Here is a 20,241-nt window from a genome sequence, read left to right as displayed (position 1 = left end):
TATGATCTTTATTTTGTATGCTTATTTTTTGATTATGTCTCTGCACTTGCCGCAAGATATCCTCAGAGAAATTGTCTTTGTGAGTCTCCCACAACAGCATTGGCTCAGACACCTGACAAAAGACCACCATGATGGCAAACAATACTCTCAACCTAACTGTTGAATCAGACAAAGCTGCTTCTTCCAATGTTTTGTTCCAATGACTGTCATCCTCAAGTAAACCAAGTGACTTACATGCTGACTGGAATGTTAGATGAAGCACACCGTCAACAGTTTTTAGATGACTGAAAGATGTGGGGCCCCGAACCTCATGCAGTAGTAGTCGCAAATGGTAACATTCAGAGTTATTTGGATGCACTGTATAAACTCTACCAAGAACTGTGTCTTTTTTCACTCCTGGATATCCGATAACACATGTTCCTTGTTTTCTTCGAACAAATCTATCTTTTTTCCATAAATAGAATGAAGGAACTTCGTGGTATAGGAGGGTTCTTGCAAAGCCATCAACCTTACACGGTTCAAAAAATCCTATAAGACTAGTTTTTGAAGGGGTGTTAATTTTATCTATTGCATTATCTGCAGTGAAATAGACTCTTTGCCCATTTTCCAGATGAACCGCAAGGTGCATTACTGAAGGGAATCTTTCATGGATTTGAAAAGAAAAAATATGCCAAATGGCTTCAGAACTACTAATATAGCGACCTGTCTGGTATATGTTTATTTCATGACATTCATTCTCCACTGCAAATGTGGCCTGATCACTACCTTTATTCACATACTCGCAAATATATTTAATGGATTTGACAGAATTGCAGTACTCAACATTGATGTGTGCATTAAAGGTGCGGAGAAGAACAGGATTAAAAGGAACTACCCAGCTGTTATCAAGTACCCAAGTCCCTTGAGCCTTCTCAATAGTTACTGTAAACCCACCCTCACTTGGCGATCTTCTTCTGTACTTCGGATACCCATCATCACCAGTCTGGGTCTCACTGAGAAATGGCTTGGGGTACCTCTTGGAGCATTTGCCATCCTTTATGCACTGGGAATGTGTGTTGACGTTTCCACATGGCCCATGTATCATATTACGTTTAACAATGTTGTACAGAATAGGATCTTCTTTTGGATTTGGTATCTCTGCACAAATTATATTGTCAATCCGGTCTGGTGTGATTGCATTTTCAAGCCATAACAAAATATGAATGTGAGGGAGACCACGTTTCTGCCATTCGACAGAATACATGTAACATCTGGTCTTTCCAAAAAGACTCCCTTTGGTTAACAAACTCATGATCTTTTTAACTTTAAGATGGAAAACTCGACTTGTGATGTCATGACGATGCTGGGGTTTCTGCCTGGGCAGTAGAGCTTCTGTAATTTCTGTCCATTTTGGGTTACACGTAAAGGTAATGAATAAGTCTGGACAGCCATAGTGACGCACATAGGTCATCGCATCCTGGGTACGTTCGTGCATGTACCGTGGTCCTCCTGTGAATGACGATGGCAAGATAACAGCCTGGCCCAACTGTCTGATGTCTGCATCATTTTTATCAATGGCGTCTTTGAGGTGAATGTAACTTTCTGCTCTCAATGTTTTCTGGTTATTTCGGATGAAATTTAACCTCTCTGTTTCTATTTTTGCATACATGTCCACCAAAAACTGGCTAAGCAAAGATCTACAGTGGAATATGTGATTTTGTTTATCCTGTCTTATCATTAGACGATACGCATAAAAATTCAAAGCTGAGATTGTTTTGTTAAGTGGCTGTTTCGTGGTAGGATGTACCTGAGGCAGAGGTATGGAATAGCCATCTTCTCCATAGCAAAACATAATTGGGTACTGTAAAGCATCATATGATCGATGAATTTCGCTGATTCTATGAAGTTTGCTGTCTGTAGCTTGTAACACAATATTCCTTTTTTCAAATGTTTGGCCTACTATGACGACTGCAACTTCATTGACTGTAGGTTTGTTAAAACAGCCCTTATGAGCATTTACAGGATTTCTTTCAGCATGAATGACTATTTGAAACTGATCCTTGTCATCACTGGGTAGACTTTCCACTGCAGATTTAAAGTCTTTAATGTACGGGTTGCAGTCATGAAGCATTCTTTGAAGCTGTCGAATCAAATTAGGATTGACAACAGATGCATTTTTACATCTTATATTAATTTGTTCTTCTTCATCACCGACAAAATAAATTTGTAAAAACGTATGCTGATGTTCAGGAGATGGCAATAAACTACCTATTAAGTGGTAAACCTGTCCTTGAACTTTCAAGGTAGACATGAAATTTCCTTCCACAACCTGCTTAGCTCCAAAAGAAGTCATTTGGAAAGCACTGTTGTATTTTTGGATTGAATTTAAAAAGTGTTCACTTTCAGGATGTTCCCCTATGAAAAGGGAATTAAGAAGTATAGGTAGGTCTCTAAATGGAGGAAGTTGAACTTTACCACCACAACAGCACATTCCAGGAGTCTCATCTTTCCACTTTAGAGCTTCACAGAAAACACAAACAGTTTCCATACCTCCTATAGTGACAGATCGATCACTTTCATATAAAATATCAGGATCATATGTAAATCCAGAATTTTCCTTTTTACTCCAAACTTGCTTTTTACGCTGAAGTCGTTTTTCATTGTGTGGATCATATCTGGAAACAGCGTCTCGATTAACACGTGGATGAGTCTGGACATATTTTGCTGAAGCATCTTGATGAACTTTAGGATTTGACCCAGTGTACTTTTTAACACAGGCTCTATTTACCTCAGGGTGTTGTTGACTATATTTAGTTACTGCCTTCACGTGTACATCAGGGTGTTGTTGGGTGTATTTAGCTGCTGCGTCTCTATGAGCTTGTGGATGTTTTTCAGTGTAGTTTGCTACAGATTTGCAATGGACTTCTGGGTGAGTTTTTGCATATTTTGATGCAGCGTCTCGTTGCTGTTTTTTCCTGGCAGCATCTGAAAATTTCCCTTTGTACCTTCGACGTTTGGTTTAAGGGACCTGTCTTCATCTGAACTGTTTACCTCATATTTTTGTGTCTTAGCGGGTGTTGCCACACTTAGTGTGTGCTCTTTGAGAGTTTCAGGTAAGGCTACAACTTCTTCATAAACGTCAAAGTGACCATTGCTAAAATCCTCACCGCTGAATCGAAGTCTTTTGACAGGCCTCCCTTCTTGACCAAAAGCATGACACAGTTTGTTTTTATTGTAGTAAATTTCAAAATAAAAAGGAAATATTTCTCCTGCTGCCACCAACTCGCAAGCACAACCATAAGTAGTAGGTTTTAACATTTCCTCCCTGTAATCTTCTTCTGTTAAATAATTACTACCTCTCCCATCATCAGTCCAGACTTTTAACCTCTGCCAACAGCACAGTACATGGTTGACAATAAGACAGCGGATGTAGTTGCTTCTAGTCAGATTTCCATAAAGTAAATAAGATAAAGAGTGGAAAAGACAGGAACCATCCGGAGGAATATTTACCACTTTGTGTGGGGTAGCGTGTCCATCAACAATAATGAATTCAATAGACATTTTGTTTACAAATAAATTCAGATAAGATAGATTTAATAGTTTCATGGGAAATAAATTTAATTTTTTCAAGATTCACAATTTTATTCTAAATTATCACGGATGGGCAATGAATTTCTCAAAAATGCCTGCCTATTACCTGAAGTTAAAGGCCTAAAAGTAGTGCGTGCGCCAAAAAGAACTTTCCTAGGCTTTATATATTTTTGAATAAAGCCCTCTCTCATAAATTGTATTTCTTGCTGATTTTCAGCACATAGGCAGATAGAAGAGAGATTTTTTCATTACATACAGGCCAGTTAGATTCCTCTCAGTGTATAGGCAGATAGAAGAGAGATTTATCTCAGACTGTATGTGAAAATGTCACCCCACAAAATGTCCACCTGACACACGCTGTTTATTACACACAGATCAGTTAGATTTTTCTCAGCGTATAGGCAGAAAAGAGAGAGATTTTCCTCAGACTATATGTGAAAATGCCCCCCTTACAGAATGTCCTCCTCTCACATGCTGCTCATTACACACAGGTCAGATAGATTCCTCTCAGTGTATAGGCAGATAGGAGAGAGATTTATCTCAGACTGCATGTGAAAATGTCACCGCACAGAATGTGCCTCCTCACACACTCTCCTCATTTTTACCCTGAAAATTAACGCCCCTTTTTATTCAAATTTCCTACCCAGACTGAAGGTTGCAGCCCCTTTTTATACTTAAGGGCATACTCCATCCCAGCAGTCCATGTCCACTTCCTTTTGTACTTTACAGCCTTTCAATACATACGACAGTCAGTTTTATTCCTGTCAGTATATATACTCATATTTCTAAATGCATTTTGTTTTGCTGAGAAGATAACTCTCTCATATATTGTGGGGTACAGATATGTTATTAGTTACATAACATGGGAATGGTCATGCCAAATTTCCAGTTTGTGCAGTATAGATGTGTGTTATTAGTTACATTACATTGGGGGTCACTTACTTTTATGCACCCCTTTAAATTTCCAATATTTAGTACGCAAAGAATGGTCATGGCAAATTTCACATTTGTGCAGTAAAAAGTTCTGTAATTATTTGTTGCATCAGGAAGTGAGAGAATTACATTCCATACATAAAATTTGGACGCCAAATCTTTTGCACTTAGAATTGAATAATCCTGTTGGGACCCATTAACCTTTCGTATTTATGACATGATAATCAATGCTCGTGCCAAATTTCAAGTGAGATAATTACATTCCGTACGTAAAATATTGACGCTAATTCTTTTGCGCATAGAATTGAATAATCGAGTTGGGACCCATTAGCTTTTCCTATTTATGACATAATCAATGCTCGTGCCAAATTTCACGTTTCTATGACACCGGAAAGTGAGAAAAATACATTCCGTGCGTAAAATTTGGACGCTAATTCTTTTGCGCATAGAATTGAATAATCGAGTTGGGACCCATTAGCTTTTCCTATTTATGACATAATCAATGCTCCTGCCAAATTTCGAGTTTCTATGACACGAAAAGTGAGATAATTACATTCCGTACGTAAAATTTGGACGCTAATTCTTTTGCGCATAGAATTGAATAATCAAGTTGGGACCCATTAGCTTTTCCTATTTATGACATAATCAATGCTCGTCCCAAATTTCACGTTTCTATGACACGGGAAAGTGAGAAAAATACATTCCGTGCGTAAAATTTGGACGCTAATTCTTTTGCGCATAGAATTGAATAATCGAGTTGGGACCCATTAGCTTTTCCTATTTATGACATAATCAATGCTCCTGCCAAATTTCGAGTTTCTATGACACGAAAAGTGAGATAATTACATTCCGTACGTAAAATTTGGACGCTAATTCTTTTGCGCATAGAATTGAATAATCGAGTTGGGACCCATTAGCTTTTCCTATTTATGACATAATCAATGCTCGTCCCAAATTTCACGTTTCTATGACACCGGAAAGTGAGAAAATGACATTCCGTACGTAAAATTTTGACGCAAATTCTTTTGCGCATTAAATTGAATAATGGAGTTGGGACCCATTAGCTTTTGCTATTTATGACATAATCAATGCTCGTGCCAAATTTCACGTTTCTATGGCACGGGAAAGTGAGAAAATGACATTCCGTATGTCAACCCACATTAATAATTGCTCGGTTAAATGTTCAATTGACATTACTGTATGTACTCAGGTTAGCAGATGCTAGCCTTTTCCCTAGTTGCATAATTTTAGTAAGTCACAAGTACAATGTGTTCTTCTGCTTTCAACATCATTGATCTAACAGAACGCAAACAAATCCCAGAGGGAGAGAAAGGCTTTCATTATCGGAGAAAATTCCCTCCTAAAACCTAAATGTTAAAGGGAAGCCGTCATGTCCCCACTGGACCATAAACGTAGGGCTTAGGACTCATTTACACAGGCGTATGCGTACAATTCTGCGAGCCTCCCACATTACAGCCCATACACTCTGTGGGCAGAGACCACATATGGGCGATTGGCACCCCGCATGTCGAGGAATCTGAAATCACAGACACGTGCAGCGTGATTTTTTTTTTCTTCAAATTGCCAGCTCTGTTCAAAGTGGGGATACGTATGAAAACGCGGCCCGTATGTAATGCATGCGTATTGACAGCGTTTCATATGTAGCCCATTCAAGGAAATAGAGCATGCTGTGATTTATATCTCCTATGTATGGATACGCAATGTCCACACACAGATGTGCATTGAACAATGAAAGTCCATTGACTTTCATTGCCTCCATTCACTGCGTGTTATGCATGGGAACTATGTGGTGACAATACGCCCGTGTGAATGAGCCCTAATACACAGGAATACATTTGCATTGCGGATTATTTGTGCAAAATTTGCGCGTGCAATACACTGTCAATATAACCCATTGACTTTAATGCGTTCGATCATGAGTGATTTTTTTTTTTGTTGTGTGCGCATTTCGGTTACACAAAACAAAAACCTCAGCATGTCCTATTTTGTGCGTATTGCACACGAGCATAGCATATATTAAACTATTTTAACTTAATTGCTCATTGAAATCAATGGGAGTACGCTTGCGTGTGTTTTTTTTGCGTGCGCAAATATGGAGGACATGTGCATGCAAAAAAACCTGGAAAATATGCAGGCCATGCACGTGAAAATACAATGTTCATTGCGCAAGTGCGCAGCGCAAATGTGCGTGTAAATTTGCCTACATTCATGTGAAGCCAGCCTAAATACACTGACTAAACTAACACTATGCAGATTGCTTACACTTCACTAACTACACCAATATACTATCTCACTACACTAACAACAATCAATGTAATTTTTTTTTGACACACAATGTTCTCGCAGATCTCTCTCAAACCACTGATAACACACTGTAAATAATGTGAACCCGGGCAGCTGTGCTCTGATTGGTCAACCAGTGCTGACTGACCAATCACAGCGATTGCTAGGTCTGGATACTGGGATTAGTCCCCCAGTGGCAAGTAGTGATAGGCTGCAATGTTACCAGCCATCACTACAGTGCTAGGCCTCCTGTACATGAGGAGATTTGCATTGCGAAATCTGGACCGAGATTTCGCCTCCAGATTCTGCAGCAAATCCAGCCCATAGCATGCTACGAGAATACGCATCTTCCTGCCCATGAGAAGAAATCGATTGCAATTTTCTACTCATGGGGAGAAATTGCAGCATGCTGCGATTTTGTGCGGGCTACACACGGTTGGCTTCCATTGAAGTAAATAGAAGCCGTCTGTCCTGCGGCCATCCTTATACTTAATGGAAGCCGGCCGTCATGCTATACTTCCGCTGTAGCACAGTGAAAGTATCGCGTGATTACGAATCCCTGCCCACCACTGGCTGCATCATCCCACACTGTACTGCGCATGCACGCCGGCTTGACAGGCAGGACAGACACAGCAGATCTGGAGAGGTGAGTATGGGGTCTTTGGGGTGCGCCATGACAGACTCTGCTGCGATATTCTGCTGACTGAGTCCATCATGGCTGTGGGCATGAGGCCTTAAACAGCTTCCATATCCTCCATATTGGAACAGACTACAGCCTTCAGATTCCTGACTCGGGCTGCCCCTATTTGGGTACTCATCGTACTCCTAAACAGGGTGTGCCACAACAAAGTTGCACTGATGTGTGGGTGATATCCATTAAGGGCACCATACTTGTTTACTGCCTGAACATAACATTGCGCGGAGCAACCTTCTGAAGTACACGAGATCAAATAGAGGGCAGAAGGTGAGGCTGCTGAAGCTGAGAAGGCCATTAACCCCTTAATGACACGGTCATTTTTCTTTTTCCATTTTCGTTTTTTCCTCCCCCCTTTAAAAAAATCATAACTCCTTTATTTATCCATCCACGTCACTGTATGAGGGCTTGTTTTTTGCGGGACGAGTTGTATTTTTCAATGGTGCTATTTAAAGTACCATATAATGTACTGAAAAACTTTTAAAAAATTCTAAGTGGAGTAAAATGAAAAAACAACAACATTTTGCCATCTTTTAGTGCGTCTTGCTTCTACGGCGCACAAATGGCAACAAAAACGACATGATAACTTTATTCTATGGGTCGGTACGATTACTACAATGCCAAACTTGTATAGGTTTTTTTTTACTATACTCCTCTTTTTTTTTTTAAAAGACATAACATTTTTTTAAATTATTTTCTGTCGTCATTTTGTGCGCGGGATAACTTTTTTATTTTTCCGTCGACGTAGTTGACCAAGGTCTAATTTTTTGCGGGATGTCCTGTAGTTTCCGTTAGTACCATTTTGGAACACATATGACTTTTTCATCGGTTTTTATTGTGTTTTTTCTGGGAGACAGGGTAACTAAAAAAGTGCATTTCTGGCATTCTTCATTTTTTTTTTCGGACGACGTTCACCATGCAGGAAAAATTATGTGCTACTTTGATAGATCGGACTTTTACGGACGCGGCGATACCAAATACATATTTTTTATTTATTATTTAGATTTTTTAATAATAGATATGGCAAAAGGGGGGTGATTTAAACTTTTACAGCTTTTTTTTTTTTTCAATTAAAAAAAAACTTTATTGATTCTTTTTTTACTTTACTTTAAAGTCCCCCTGGGGGACTTTAAGATGCGATGCTTTGATCGCTCCTGCAGTATGACGTAATGCTATAGCATTACGTCATACTGCTTTTTGACAGGCAGCCTATGAAGCCACCCCGGGGACGGCTTGATAGGCAGTCTGCTAAGGCAGCCCTGGGGCCTTTCATTAGGCCCCCAGCTGCCATGACACCTGCACGGCTCCCCCGATCTCACTGCGGGGGGGCCGCGCGGGACCCCCGAACATCGTTCGGGGGATTTAAATGCCGCTGTCAGAATTGACAGCGGCATTTAAATGGTTAATAGCCGCGATCGGCCACGCGGCCGCTCGCAGCTATTGCCCGCGGGTGTCAGCTGTTATAAACAGCTGATGCCCGCATTGTATGAAGAGAGGTTGCCACGCAACCTCTCTTCATACATAGCCCGACGCTCCATGACGTACCGGTACGTCATTTGTCGTTAAGGGGTTAAAGAAGCAGGGACTGGAAAAGAGAAATTCAGAAGTTACAGGTGAAGAAAAACATGTAAAAAAAATTGCAGAGAGTGGCAAAACCGAGTCAGTAGAGGCAGACTCTACACAAGGACCTGTAGAGATGCCAGTTAAAGAGAAAGGGACAGTTATGGAACAGACTGAATACAAGGTTTTGAAGGTTGCTGGGAAGGTGCAAAAAAAGTGAAAAGGTCCTTAGTGTTATAGAGCATGAATAAATTGAGCATGAGAAAGATGAGGTGGCAGCTAGGAAAGTGCGAATGGAAAACAGAGACCCCCGAGCCTGGAATTTTGACTCCCAGAGAGGAAAAAGCTTTGACAATGCCTATGAGCTTCATCAGGAAAGGGGGATATGTAGAAGTGCAGTACACAGAATGGCCTGCGGAGGGTGGTAGACAAACATTTAGGATGCAGAAACAAAAGGTAACACCTGTGGGTGTGGCAGGAAGCAACATGAAAGTGTCCATTCCTGCCACACTCAGGGGAAAGTTAGCTGAGAGCCAGATTGAGAGGTGGTGCAAAGACGCCGCATCAGGAACTAGGAGCCTGAGGTCCGGCACTGACCAGTTGGGCCCCGTACCAAGTTTGACAAAGAAGGATTCCTCTAGACTCCTTGGGTGAGTGGTGGTGACAAAAACCTTGAGGGCTATGAACTAGAGATGAGCGAGCACCAAAATGCTTGGGTGCTCGTTGCTCGAGTTGAACTTTTTGTAATGCTCGAGAGCTCCTTTCGAGTAATGAACCCCAGTGGAGTCAATGGAAGACTCAAGCAATTTTCAAGGTGACCCATGCTCCGCATAGGGAAGGTTGTGTGAATCACCTGAAAACATCAGAAAGTGATGGAAACACCACAGAAACGGATTGGAAACAGCAGGGGCAGCATGCATGGCTGCATCTGAGGCTCCCAGGTTGCACTATTAAGCCAAATTGTGGGCAAGAGCCTGGCGGTCACCTCCCTAACAATTTACTTGGGACAGACCATAATCAGCAAGGCACACACTCTGGCACATCTTAGCTAAGCACCACACTAGGTGTAACCAAGGCCAATCACTGCCACTGCCTCTTCTTCTGTGTTACATGCTGGCATTGCAGTCCAATCCCCCGCACGAGCCTGCGTCCACAGCGTACTCAAATTTTTCCCAGCGCAGCGTTCAGCTGTCCTCATGCCACACGGTCGCTTGATTGCCACACCACCCACATGTCTATTAATAAGTGCGTATTGGATGAGGAGGAACAGGAGACAAACACTGCAGAGCGTTGGCAGGGCTTGGCAGCGACCCCCTTTGAAATTGTGGGCTATAGCCCACAATGCTGATAAGAATTGATGATAAATTAACGTATGATCAGAATTCCAATCCCATGCCACCCCCGTGACAATATTGTCTGGAGCCACAAACATTCTAAAACCAAAGATTGGTTTGAAGCAGGAGGTGTCGCAAAAGTAGCCACCACAGGTATACAGTGAACCTGTAAAAGTCAGTTACGCTTCCTGTGAACGCTCCAATCCAGCATCTCGAATAACTGTGGTAAAATGAGAGATAGTACATGGCGACCAGTGCTGACTCCCATGGATGCGTGCGTTTATCAGACCCAAACCAAACCGGCTGTTTACCACTCAGGGTATTTTACGTCCGCTGAAATCCCAAAATACGCAGTGTAATGAGTTCTGTCTTGCTATACAGTGCTGATCAGAATTCCAATGCCCATGCCACCTCCGTCACAAAATTGTCAGGAGCCACAAAGTGGACTCTGATGCTAGTATTTCAAATGATCTGCACAATTCAGCAACGCATTCTAGAACAAAATATTTCTTTTAAGCAGGAGGTGTCACAAAAGATGCCACCACAGGTCTACAGTAAAACTGTCAATGCCTCATGAAATCAGTAACGCTTCCTTTGATCGCTACAAGGACAGCATAAACCATGAAGTAATTTGAGTGGCCAAAGCAGGACAATTCATTTTGTCTATGTGTCAGACAGCTGAACATCGTGCTGGGAAACCTTTGTGTACCAAGAGTATAGGCGAATCGCTGAAGCAATTGCTTTACCAAGAGTATAGGCGAACCCCTGAAAAATTTGTGTACCAAGGGTATATGTGAGCCCCTGAGAAATTTGTATACCAAGGGTATAGGCGAACCCCTGAAACATTTGTGTACCAAGGGTATATGTGAACCCCTGAAACATTTGTATACCAAGAGTATAGCCGAATCCCTGATAGATTTGTTGACCAAGACCTTAGGCGACCCCCTGAAACATTTGTGTACCACGAGTATAAGCGACCACCTGAAATATTTGTGTACCACGAGTATAAGCTAACCCATGAAACATTTGTGTACCAAGAGCATAGGCGAACCCCTGAAACATTTGTGTACCAAGAGCATAAGTGACCCCCTGAAACATTTGTGTACTAAGAGCATAGGTGACCCCCTGAAACATTTGTGTACCAAGAGTATAGGCGACCCCCTGAAACATTTGTGTACCAAGAGCATAGGTGACCCCCTGAAACATTTGTGTACCAAGAGCATAGGTGAACCCCTGAAACATTTGTGTACCAAGAGTATAGGCGACCCCCTGAAACATTTGTGTACCAAGAGTATAGGCAAACCCCTGAAACATTTGTGTACCAAGAGCATAGGTGACCCCCTGAAACATTTGTGTACCAAGTATAGGTGAACCCCTGAAAAATTTGTTTACTAAGAGTATAAGCGAAACCCGGAAAAATTTGTTTGCTAAGAGTATAGGCGAAGGCCGGATAAATTGTGCGGCCTTAATGCTTAGCAATGACCTTCTCAGCAGGCAAAGCAGTGGGATGATTACTCTGATAATGGCCGCATCACCGCTCACCCTTTGTGTGTACACTTCAAAGCTTCGTAATACATGGCAGATGTCAGACATCCATGCCCACTCCTCTGTGAAGAACTGCAGAGGCTGACTACCACTCTGACAGCCATGTTGCAGCTGGTATTCTACAATGGCTCTATGCTGCTCGTAAAGCCTGGCCAACATGTGTAACATAGAATTCCAGCACATGTGCACGTCGCACAACAGTCGGTGTACTGGCAGCTGGAAGCGATGTTGCAGTGTCCTGAGGGTGGCAGCATCTGTGGTGGACTTTCTGAAATGTGTGCACACGCAACGCACCTTGCTGAGCAGGTCAAACAAATGGGGGTAGTTTATAAGAAAACGCTGAACCACCAGATTGAACACGTGGGCCAGGCATGGCATGTGTGTTAGTCTGCCGAGCTGCAGAGCCACCACCAGGTTACGGACATTGTCACACATGACCATGCCTGGTTGGAGGTTCAGCGGCGAAAGCCACAGATCTGTCTGCTCCGTCAAACCCTGTAACAGTTCTTGGGCGGTTTGCCTCTTGTCACCTAAGCTCAGGAGTTTCAGCACGGCCTGCTGATGCTTCCCCACAGCAGTGCTGCAGCGCCTCAAGCTGCTGAAGGCAACGTGCTCACTGATGATAATTGAGAGGTGGAGGAGGGGGAGGGTAGGGGTTTGGAGGAGGTGGCATAATAAGCCGGAAGAACCAAGACCAAGGTAGGACCCGCAATCCTCGGTGTGGGTAGCATGTGAGCGGACCCAGGGTCAGACTCAATCCCTGCCTCCACCAAGTTAACCCAATGTGCCGTCAGGGAGATGTAGTGTCCCTGCCCGCCAGCACTTGTCCACATGTCGGTGGTTAAGTGGACCTTCTCAGTAACGCATTGGTGAGGGCATGGTTTATATTCCATAATACATGCTGGTGTAGGGCTGGGACGGCACAGCGCGAAAAATAGTGGCGACTAGGGACCGAGTAGCGAGGGACAGTCGCCGCCATGAGGTTGTGGAAAGCCTCCGTTTCTACCAGCCTATATGGCAGCATCTCCAGGCTGAGTAGTTTGGAGATATGCATGTTTAGCGATTGTGCATGCGGGTGGGTGGCTGCATATTTCCGCTCGCCCCCTAATCTTGGGTTATGGACAGTTGAATGCTGCGCTGGGACACATTGGTAGAGGCAGTGGAGGTGAAGGGGTGGGTGCAAGGCAGGAGACGCCCGTGCCTGCATCCTGGGAGGGGGAACGCATCTCAGTGCCAGAATGTGACACGGGGGGAAGAGGCGGCGGTGTGACCCACAGGCGGCGAACAGCCTTCGTTCCACCTAAGGTGCTTACTTATATGTCTTCGGACGATGGTGGTGATCAGGCTGGTAGTGGTGGCTACCCTGCTGATCTTGGTGCGGCACAGGTTGCACACCACTGTTCGTCGGTCATCTGCACTCTCATTGAAAAACCTCCAGACCTTCGAACACCTAGCCCTCTGCACGGGAGCTTGCTGAGAGGAGCTGCTGTGGGGACCAGTTGGGGGATTACTTGCTCTGACCCTGCTTCTCCCTCTGGCCATCCCACTGCCTCTTCCAACCTGTTCCGGTGCTGCACTTGCCTACCCCTCTGAAGCACGGTCTTCAGTAGGCTTACCAACCCAGGTTGGGTCAGTTACCTTATCATCCACCAGCTCTTTCTCTGAATCCTGAGTCTGCTCCTCCCTTAGACTTACTGCCCTAACAACAACCTCACTGATAGACAACCTTGTCTCATCATTATCCACAAATACCTCTTGAGAGACTACTTGTAAGTCCCCACCCTCATCACCCTGAGACTGTGAAAGGTGCAGATTTTGGGAATCTGTCACGACAAACTCCTCAGGTGGCTGATCAACAGTTTTTTTCCGACTCAGGGAAGGGACCTGAGAACAGTTCCTGGAAGTATGCCTGTTTTGAATCTCTCCTTTTCCTGGAGTGACCAGGCTGGGAGGAAGGAGGAGCAGCCTGAGGATTCAGAGGTGCAGTCCATTGGCTAGAGTGAGTGGACTGCGTGGAAGACTTGGTGTTGGATAAATTACTGGACGCGTTATCCACTATCCACGTCAGCACCTGATCGCACTGTTGTGCTTTTAATAATGGTCTACCACGCGGACCTGCAAAATGTGAGATGAAGCTGGCGAGTGGAGATAAGTGGCGCTCTACTAATCCCTCAGCAGCAAGCACTGTTTCACCCTGCCAAGGGCCTCGGCCTCTGCCCACACCCTCAGTCAGACGCCCACCTCCACGTCCTTGACCTTGACCCTTACCCCTAGTCTTCATCATGTTGGATAATGCACTTGGTCAAAATGCTACACAAACCGAGTTATTTTGCGTACGCTTATAGGCCAAAATAGACACAATAAGCAGTGTATACTGTTGTTAGATAGCGTGGATTGACAGGCCCCACACACGGGTATATAGCATACGCTTTGAACTCCAAAATATACACAAAGAAGAGTGTATACTGTTGTTAGATAGCGTAGATTGACAGCACCCACACACACAGGGGTAAATAGCGTACGCTTTGAACCCCCAAAAAACAAATTTAAACAGTGTATACTGTTAGATAGCATAGATTGACAGCACCCACATGGGTATATAGCATATGCTTTCAGCAAGCAAAAAAAAAAATTTAAACAGTGTATACTGTTAGCGTAGATTGATAGCACCCACACACGGGTATATAGTGTACGCTTTGAACCCCCAAAAAACAAATTTAAATAGTGTATACTGCTGTTAGATAGCGTAGATTGACAGCACCCACACACGGGTATATAGCGTACACTTAAAGCCCCCCAATAAATAAGAAAATGAAAAATGATAATTTTGTTACTTCCTATCTAGTCTCTGTACACCACTAGCAGTATACTGCATAAAACCGGTAACAGTATGCAGTATACAGTCGGGATGCTTGAGAACACTTTGTGCGCCCTACTGCTGCCAGCCAGCCAAACTTCTGATGCACACAATGAGAGTTGTAGTTCTAGAAGGGACTATTGGGTTCTTGGAACAAGGATCCCTGCCTAACCGCAACCATTACCCCACACTATCGCTTTCCATGAATAGCAGCAGGTCTGTCCCTCAGCTAATGCAGCATGCGTGTGAGGCAAGCCTCAGGTGATCAGAGTGTTTATACTCAGAGGTCACCTCTTTAGGCCAGTCAGTCACTGCTATAGACGTGCTCAGGGTTACAATATAGATGAAGAGGTCCTGCAGCACCACTTTCAGTACCCAATCATGGGGAAGAACTTCTGCACAGCCGATCAATAAGGGTGAACCAACCTTTATATATTGCAGTCCAAATAAACAAAGAAGATCCACAGCAGACCAGAGGATGAAGTAAAACAAAGTTCTTTTATTCCAAATCCATAAACGGTACAGGCAGCGACGTTTCGACCGTCTCCGGTCTTTATTAAGACTTGCTTGATAAAGACCGGAGACGGTCGAAACGTCGCTGCCTGTACCGCTTATGGATTTGGAATAAAAGAACTTTGTTTTACTTCATCCTCTGGTCTGCTGCGGATCTTCTTTGTTTATTTTGACGTGCTCAGGGTTGGCACGTCACAGCAGGAGGTGCCAAAGCCTTCCCTGCATTTTTATTGGCTAAAAAATAGCGCTAAACATGTGGGGAGGAGAAGATGAACATTTCTCGAGCACCGCGTGGTGCTCGGCTCGAGTAACGAGTACCTTCGAGTATGCTACTGCTTGAAAAAGCATCAAGCTCAGATAAGCATGCTCGCTCATCTCTAATTATTACCTAACCCTAACCCTCCATCCACTAGCAAACTGCTTCCACGCTCCTAAGCCATGGTGGTCGGAACTTAGCCGGCCATGTGTGAAGCCTGCTTCCCCCCTTCCCTGGCGCCACTGCTACTCATGCCGACCCAGGTGGTGTGTTAGTGTCGCACCTGTAACTCTGGCTGCAGCTCTGCCATCTTTCCTGTTGCTCCACCACTGTCCATGGGCCACTGACAAGATCCGTAGCACCACCACTGCTGTGGCTTCTTCCCTGCTGCTTGTCTGCTCTCTGTCCCATTTCCCGTTGTCAATGAGCTCGGCGCCGCTGCTGTATCTTCTCCCCTGCTGCTCTCCAGACCGTCCCCCACTGTCAATCATTTTGACATCGCTGCTGTGCCTTCACCCCAATGTTCTCCGTCCTGTCCTCCCACACGTCCCCTGTTGCCAATGAGCTCGCCACTGCTGCTGTACTTTCTAGCCTGCTGGTCTCCGCACCGTCCCCCAATGGGAATCGTTTCGCCACCACTGCTGTGCCCTCTTCCCAATTGCTCGCCATCCTGTCTGCTGCTGCTGCACATCGACAGTCAGGAAGTGGGGGCGTCACCTGGTTGTCAGGTAGATTAAAACACTGGTGTACACCGACCACTTCCGGGAGGGTAATATTATGGGACCACACCGGTACCGATCTGATGACCTCGTTGCCAGGTGCCAAATTGGTAGATATGGAAGCCCGTGAGGAGGAGATTTTGCTAGCATTATCTATCAATAGCATGAAATCACTCCATGTTATGTCAAGACACTTCTCCAATGAATTCTACTTTATTATGAACATTACCAACTCTTATACAGAAAGAATGGGCGTATCCAAATGTTGCTTGGTACAAAGATTAGCGTTACGTAGCTTACTGTTACAAAGGTGAAAATACTTATTGATCACAAGACTTATTGACATCTACCAAATAGTCTCAAAGCTCTTAAGGCCCGTCTCACACACAGAATTACCTAAGTCAGTATATTGCTGTTGCATTAGACAATAGTTCTGCAATAACTGTGTGTCTTCTCTGTTAACATAGCTTAGCCTTATTTAATTTGTCTGACTTCTTATTTTAAAATCCTAGTTCCCGACACTACAAAGCATAGATTTTAGTCTTCTATTTAAGGGTCAATAGTCCAATACAAGGTAAGAAACATACACTTATTGCATTCTGAAACTTAACACTTTATATTCCATGACAGTAAGTAGCATCTCCGTTGCCATGTATGTGTTCATTACCTTCGGTGGTTCAGGTCGGCTTGCTGGGTGGAGGGCCCCTTTAAATTATGGCCTACCAGATTGGCCTGTAATAATGTATGGAGGCAGAATGTTGGTGAAATGTAGAAAATCCGGCACTTTGCTATGTTGGAAATGAGTCTCTCACCTCAGCCTGGACGCATAGAGATAGAATTGCTGTAATTTTCACTTTCGGCCACTAGGTGGTGCTCTGGATAAGTGTAGTTAATGTAGCAATTGCATGTAGCAGAGCCGAAAATGTTGAAAAGGGCAGGGAAGGTCTGAAGTTGCACTGGACAATATTTTCAAGTCATTTTACTCAGCAAATGTCCTGCTTTATTAGATGTAGGGTGCAGACTTCTACTGGTGCATGTGCTGCTGCAGAATTGTGCATAATGTTCACAGTTTAGAAGCCCCGACCCGCAGGCTGTGAGTGTGCAGAGCCTCTCCCCTTATAAGCTGGTGGCTCTGCTCTCTCAGGGCACCAGAGGTATCTTTCAGACCCAGGCAAGAAGGGGTTTACCAGTGGGGCCTCCAATCCACCCCACACCAAGCTACCTGTAACTTTACTTTTATTGTCCAGGCTTAGTGGTGACGGGGGAGTTTCTCTCTTCACTCTGCCTGGAGTGATCTGTTAGCCTAATATCTTCTGCTCTGCAGACTATTGCTGTGGTTGCCAGCAGCCCTCCTCCTCCTCTGCAGGTTATCTTCCCTCCGGCTATGCAGGCTGTTAAAAACCCTCACAGGCACCTCCAGCAGTGACACAAGCTTCCTCACCTCAGTCCTGGGACAGCTCTCTCTCTCCGCAGAATGGCAGCTGCCACAGGTAATGAACTGCACCATCCCTCCTGTGCACCTGCAGGGCCTCCCGCTGCTCCACTGCCCTGAACCTGCTTCTTGCCGGCCGCTCCACCAGATCCCCTGCCCTTCCTAACAGCTCTTTAAAAAGACACAGGGCTGAGATCCAATCATCTCATTTAACACCCTAAGGGCTCCCACACACTTGCGTTTGCGTTTTTTGTTAACGCGATTGTCAGTGGAACTTTCCAATGTTAAAAACGCAACGCACTAAAAACGCGATTGCATTGCGTTTTTAACATTAGAAAGTCCCATTGACAATTGCGTTAACAATAAACGCAAACACAAGTATGTGGGAGCCCTAAGGCCCCATGCAGACGTCGGCGATTTGTCCACGTAAAAATGCACGCGGAAAACAAATCAGGGCATGCTCTATTTCTGTGTGGGTCTCGCAGAGGCCCGCACAGAAATGTCACTTCCTGGCCGCCGGCTCCGCTCTTCGCATGCGCCGGCTTGCGGGCGGCTGGCACATCGCAGAGCCGGAGCCGCGGGAGAGCTGAGCGCCGCACTGGTCCCTGCAGGGGTTCGGGTCGGGTCTCGCTGCAAGAATTCTCACAGCGGGATCCGACCCGGCCATCTGCAGGCGGCCTAAAGTTGCCAATATTCACCTGAGGCACAATTGCCCTGTATATACTGGAGAAGGCAGCTAGAGGCTGGTGAATATACCTGAGATGCAATAGCCAAGATTATTAGGCCCTGAATGCCAAATAAGCAGATACAAACATCAGTCCTGATAGTAAACTGAGGTTGGAAAGAGAAAATAGCAAATGGAAACAGCAGCTCTGGTGGTGAGCTGGTGTCAGAAGGAGAGCTCATTCTGTTATTGGATTTTAGATGCTTTGCTGTTCACACATGGAGCATAATTAATGTTATTCTGTTATTGGCCGTGACACTTTGTTCCCTCATTGGTTCTTTTGTGCATTTTAAGGATGCTGATTTTGTAAAAATATGCTATGATTAAGAAGTCTGTTTGAAACATGTAAGCATAATTTTGGTAGTTTTTTTTTTTTATCCATCAAATTTCAATAAAATGCCATTTTTATTCTGGAATCCACAGCTCCATTGAATCTCCTCCTGACTGCAGGACCCCCCTATTTCAGGATCAGTGGGGGTTCCAGCAGTTGCATCTCCACCGATCTATCAGTTTTCACATGTCCAGTGGATGGATGAAAGTTTGAAAAAAATGTATAGCCTCCAAAATATCCCTTTCAGCAATAGGGCTTATTCAGATGGGCATATATTGGTCGGGTTTTCACGCCCGGTTGATATACGCTGCCTTTCTCTGCAAGGGGAGTAGGCAGGACGGGCCAGGAGCTAGTGCATTGAGCTCCCGCCCCATTTCTGTCGCTCGCCACTGTTTGCAATGGGAGGGGGCAGGACACTAGCTCCCGTCCCGCCTCCTCCCTTTGCTGACGGGCAGCGTATATTGGCCGAGCGTGAAAACCCAACCGATATACGCCCAGCTGAATAAGCCCGTACTTATACTTTCTACTGGTTTCTGCACCTAAGAGGTTCATATTAAATGTCAAAAGAAATGAGAAAACAGAAAAATACAGCCAAACCTGTATATTTTCTAAAGTCGCAAATTAACATGTGGATTTACAATGTTTTTTTCTTCGTCTTGTAGATAGAACAATGGTTAAAACAGTTGCTGTTATTGGATCTGGAATCAGCGGTTTGGGAGCTATTAAGGCATGTCTAGAGGAAGGGCTTGAACCTACATGCTTTGAAAGAAGTAATGATATTGGAGGCCTCTGGAGATTCACTGTGAGTGCACCACCTCTACCTAGAATTGTAAAAAAAAATGAGTTGTCCCACAATTATTACTTTTCTCTGTTAGCAGGGCCATTTTTAGGCAAAGTGTGACCCTGAGCAAAATAAAAAATGGAGCCCCAAATACTACAATAATATAGTCACATTCAGTATAAAGACAGCATAAAGAGATCTTCTGCTCCGATCTCAATCAAATCCAGCGGTGTTGCTAGGGTCATGAAAAATCTCCAAGGCATATGCCCACCCCGATGATCTATATACATACGTAGTTATCAAATAATAACACTATACAGGACAAAATATTACCACCAGTGATAAAATATTACCTTCATACCATTACTGAACAAAACACACTATGCAAAAAGCAATATAAACTAATGATACCACTATATAAGGCTCAAATAATAGCATGACCACTACCATAACCATTACACAGCAACTCAATTATATTACTGCTACCCATAGGGGGTGGGGTTAGTACAGAGGGGGTGGGGTTAGTACAGTTAGAACTGATAGATCAGCCATAAGTACGAATAGCAACAAAACAAATTTAAAAAACAAAAAAAATGATATAAATTGTATGACCACGAATGCACGAAGTCTGATCGGTAAAGTGGGCGAGCTTGAAGCAAGAATGACTGATGAAAGTTATGACATAGTC

The 20,241-nt window shown here is 44.1% G+C and overlaps 1 protein-coding gene across 3 annotated transcripts in view; it reads left to right on the top strand.

Annotated features, from left to right (window-relative positions):
• The window catches only part of LOC136621644 (flavin-containing monooxygenase 3-like), a 121,255-nt gene that overhangs the window by 47,783 nt on the left and 53,231 nt on the right, over nt 1-20,241 (top strand). The window contains exons 1-2 of one of the 3 annotated variants that reach the window (XM_066597283.1): nt 17,730-17,775; nt 19,435-19,574. In XM_066597283.1, the coding sequence (XP_066453380.1) occupies nt 17,760-17,775; nt 19,435-19,574 (156 nt within the window). In that variant the 5' untranslated portion in view covers nt 17,730-17,759. Of the gene's footprint in view, nt 1-17,729; nt 17,776-19,433; nt 19,575-20,241 lie in introns of those variants that run through there. The other 2 variants (XM_066597284.1, XM_066597285.1) reach the window with 2 other exon arrangements.

Source organism: Eleutherodactylus coqui, chromosome 3 (assembly GCF_035609145.1).
Source record: "Eleutherodactylus coqui strain aEleCoq1 chromosome 3, aEleCoq1.hap1, whole genome shotgun sequence".
NCBI lineage: Eukaryota > Metazoa > Chordata > Amphibia > Anura > Eleutherodactylidae > Eleutherodactylus > Eleutherodactylus coqui.
This window is presented reverse-complemented; position numbering and strand designations above follow the sequence as displayed.